The sequence below is a fragment of the Tachysurus vachellii genome, chromosome 7, assembly GCF_030014155.1.
Source record: "Tachysurus vachellii isolate PV-2020 chromosome 7, HZAU_Pvac_v1, whole genome shotgun sequence".
NCBI classification, from domain to species: domain Eukaryota; kingdom Metazoa; phylum Chordata; class Actinopteri; order Siluriformes; family Bagridae; genus Tachysurus; species Tachysurus vachellii.
The window spans coordinates 22,565,140-22,569,626 of record NC_083466.1 but is presented as its reverse complement, the minus strand read 5'-3'; the positions used below and the strand labels follow the sequence as shown (position 1 = coordinate 22,569,626).

Sequence of the window (4,487 nt, the reverse complement as noted above, 5' to 3'; positions counted from 1 at the left end):
AACTAACCAAAGATAAGATAAGATAAGATATACCTTTATTCGTCCCACAATGGGGAAATTTCTCTGTTACAGCAGCAAAGAGAAAGAAATGCAAATATATATTAAAAAAATAAAAGACAATATAATATACAGTATAATACAAAACACGATGTATAAATACAAAGAAGAAAAAAGAGATCACAAGTAAGTAGTTATGCTAACAGACATTGCACACAATAATTACTGTTATTGCACGTGTTGTTTATAACAAATGCTTTGTTATTGTTATTATTGCAATTAAACAGTAATCCAGTGTGTAATTATGGTGACTGGTTCACTGGGAGCAGCTTCGATTGTAAAGTCTAATAGCCAGAACCTATCCTGGTTACCGTAAAACCTGTATATAATTTGTATAACTTCTATTAACACTATGTGCTTTTCTGTTGGGCTATTTACATATTTTCTCGTCTTTTCACTTTCATCTAAGACAAACGTACATTGGTAGATTTTCGGTGAACTCAAAGCATTCTTTGTGTACAGCTGAAAGAAAGTAAAACCAAAACAACAGATTACTAGTGTGAGTTAAAGTGGGCGGTTTGCCATTTTATTTAATGTAGAGTTATATCTATTCATGCCTCCATTTAACTGAAAGGAATTTCAGTACCATTATGGATTAGTCCTTATATAAACGTTCATTAAATTTGTGTGTTTATACCCTTTAAAATAACATGTTTGTTTTATTGGGTTTATATTTATGTGACGCATTCTCCAAAACACATGGAAGATATGCTTGACTGTCCCTGGCTGTGAATAAGAGTGTGAATGTGTGTGTGTGTGTGTGTGTGTGTCTGTGTGTCTGTGTTCCCAGAATAGGTGATGAGGAGGACCTTGACCAAGATAAACCACTTACTAAAGATGAATAAATGTAATTTATGTACCTTGCAGACAAATAAATAAATATATAGTAGAAATCCAGCTCTGTATAGTGAGCAGCATTTTGTAGTTTTTCTCTGTGTCACAGAGGAAGCAAGCAGAATGGTCCTCAGAGGTAAATACTGTACGGAGACGAAATGAGGTTGCGTCACTCTTATGAGCTCTGTGAATCATAAACAATGACAATAAACAAGGGGAGTTTGTACAATACATCCCTCCACAGAGCACAGTGATGACTTTTAATGATTATTTTGGTTTGTTTTACCAGTATTACAAAGTTTTAACATTTTATAATAACATTGTAAGCCTATTATAAAGAGGTACAAGAACATTTCACTTATGAAGAAAGAATCTAACAAAAAAATCATAAACGAATTTGTTATAAATTCACACACACACACACACACACACGCACGCACGCACGCACGCAGACACACACGCACACACACACTCACACGCACACACACAACACCATTTCACACTTGCACAGTTGTACATACAAATTGTATACTTCAATTGCACATTTTCACAGTTGTACATACAAATTGCCTATATTTGTATATGTATATTTCAATTGCACATTTCACACCTGTACATGTGTACATACAATTCCTGGCAATAAAGCTCTTTCTGATTCTGATTCTGATTCTTGAAGCACACACACACACACACACACACACACACACACACACACACACACACACACACACACACACACACACTGAGTCCTGACCTGCGCGTGTGCGCTTGCGTGTGCACTAAGGCTCGCGTGCGTCTTTAACGGGAGGCGTGTCTCTCTCTCTCTCTCTCTCTCTCTGTGAGAAATTTCCGCTTCCTGCACCCACAAACCCTCCGCACTGTCTCGCGTAAACACTCCCAGCCTGGGCGAACACACACACACACACACACACACACACACGCGCGTCCTTTTTAACTCTATTATCCCGCAGATTGCGGGAGGCTCTTTCCGACCTGTGGGACATATATTTGGATCAGAAACCCGGTCCAGGTGTCCAGCGGCTCGGCTGTACAGCAGCATGTCGGAGCGCGGAGGAGGGCTGCCGAGGAGCGGAGGCGCGCCGTGTCCGTCTCCGCAGCCCTCCAAGCCGGTGGCGATCACCTCCAACCGCCCGGTGCACATGAACCTGTACGCCACCTGGGAGGTGGACCGCTCGTCTCCGAGCTGCGTGCCCAGGTAAGGAGCTGCTGTCACCGCCGGATGTGAGGGAGGCTTCAGCAGTGCTGCAGTCATGTGTGTGTGTGTGTGTGTAGATTGGAGTTGGCGGAAGCTTTGTAGCTTTGTAACAAAACAAGTCCTGCATGCTTTTCTAACACAAAGAGATCCTCACTGAGCCAGTTTACAACACGGCCACTGAAATCGAGCTGTTTCTGAGGCGCAACAAACCACTAACCTTCTCATGCAAATGTAAACACACAGGTAGCGTTACAGCTGACAGGAAACGCTCCTGTAACGTTACTCAGTCTGTTACACTGTACACAAGACACAACAAGCAGCTACAATGAATACAATAGGGGGAATTCCGCTCCATAGGGGGTTATTAAACACACACACACACACACCCACACACACTGTCATATTCAGGGTATTAGTTTGTCAAAATCTGTGTTGGCATTTAAAAGAGTCACAGTCGTTTGTTTATCTGTTTATCTCCTGGTTAGCTGGTTAATGTTAGCTAGCATTAACTACCCCTGTGTGTGTTTCTGTGTGTGTGTTTCTGTGTGTGTGTGTGTGTGTGTGTCTTATGGGTACCCAATGTCTTTTCAAGGTCAGGAATAGCAGTGTTTTGACTTTAAAAAACAAACAATAAAACAATAAATGCAGCAAAAAATATTTATTTAACAAAATGTAGTTTAACAGCCTTCGGTTTACACTAAAGAGAAAATGGATTTGCTGTGTCAATATATTATTATTATTTTATTATTATTATTATTATTATTTTTATTATTATTATAATTATTAGTATTTTTTTGTTATTATTATTAATATTATTAGCATCTAAAAAGAATATAATAATAATAATAATAATAATAATAATAATAATAATAATGAACTTATGTCTACAAACAGTTTGCGTCTGTATGAAAATATTTACAATTTAAGACCAAAATGATCATTTAAAAAATTTTAATGTGTCCCTTACAGACTGGTGCAGATATATTTTTCAATGTACTTTTTTTTTCAACTTTGTTTTATGTAGAATTTTAGTAAACATTGAGAATGAAAACTAGTCTATAGAGTTAAGGGGTTTACGTTAAATGAGAATGATGTTACCAACTGAATTGGAGATGGGTTAAATTTTATCCATCCATTCATCCATCCATCCAATTTCTGGAGTGCTTATCCAACACAGGGTTACTGGGAACCTGAAGTCCATCCCATGTGATTTGGGGCAGATGGCAAGGGACACACTGGACAAGGTTCCAACCCAGAATAGGGAACAATCGCGCACACACTCGCACACCACGGACAATTTAGAGATGCCAGTCATCAGACAGCGTATGAAAACTGGAGAACCCAGAGGAAACCCCTGAAGCACAGGCAAACACATAGAGCAAATTGAACCCCCAACCCCAGAGGTACAACGCAAAAATTTATATTGAATGTCCATGCACACTGTAAATGAAAGCGTTAAAATAATCAGATAAGGTTTATTTTGAGGCATTGCGTTAATGAGCTGTGTCAATAATCATGTCCGTGCTGCTCAAGGATAGTGAGACAAACCTGTATGTGTCAGGACTACAGATTACGAAACATAATAATCATTTCTGCTAAGGATAATGTTGTGTAATTTGGTATTGGGTTATTATCGGGCTGTGGGGAGTTTGAGAGATGCACTAGACTGCATTAATTGTCTCTCGTTTTAATCCTGGTATGGTTTCAGTGATAGCCCTGAATAATTGATTGGTTGTTTTGTTTTCAGATCCTGGACTCAGCCGAGCCTCTTAAATAGAGCTTAATGCTGCTTAATAAGAGATGCACTACACTGTGTGTGTGTGTGTGTGTGTGTGTGTAGACATGGACATGAAGTAAATCAGTGTAGCGAGGCGACAGAATACCATGATGAAAAAATCTGAAATTGTTATACCACAGTGCTTCTTAAGTCTCAAATCTGATTGGTCGAAGGTGAAGATTCATTTCTACATCAGTATCTCTGACGCACATCCTAATGCGTTAGTGTTTCTATAGGATCAACTTACCCAGGGTCTCGTGTGGCACACGCGCCATGTAAACAAAGGCAAACGGATTAAAAAAAATGCATGTTGATGTTTTAGCAAAGAAAAACATGTAATTGTTGATATGGTTGTTTTCTGTAGGGAGATGTTTATTTGGCTTTTTTCCAACTAGACTCCAGTTTCAACACAAAACACAGCTTTCTGACAAAGGAAAGTCTTCAGGACTGAGTATGTTCCAGTGTGCTAACTCGCAGACGCTCCATAACATCGTATGTAACTGTAAATGGATAAAAAAGTTTAACACAGTTGCCAGATAGCTGTTTGTTCACCATAATTTATCTCCTGTTGTCACTCCTAAAACCCCACAATACGTACTGCAG

The 4,487-nt window shown here is 39.1% G+C and overlaps 1 protein-coding gene across 4 annotated transcripts in view; it reads left to right on the top strand.

The window, feature by feature from the left end:
* The first annotated feature begins 1,752 nt into the window (after nucleotides 1–1,752).
* Nucleotides 1,753–4,487, top strand: part of LOC132848918 (phosphofurin acidic cluster sorting protein 1-like) — a 55,261-nt gene continuing 52,526 nt past the window's right edge. For 2 of the 4 annotated variants that reach the window (XM_060875009.1, XM_060875010.1), the window contains exon 1: nucleotides 1,754–2,107. In XM_060875009.1, the coding sequence (XP_060730992.1) occupies nucleotides 1,950–2,107 (158 nt within the window). In that variant the 5' untranslated portion in view covers nucleotides 1,754–1,949. Of the gene's footprint in view, nucleotides 2,108–4,487 lie in introns of all 4 variants that reach the window. The other 2 variants (XM_060875011.1, XM_060875007.1) reach the window with 2 other exon arrangements.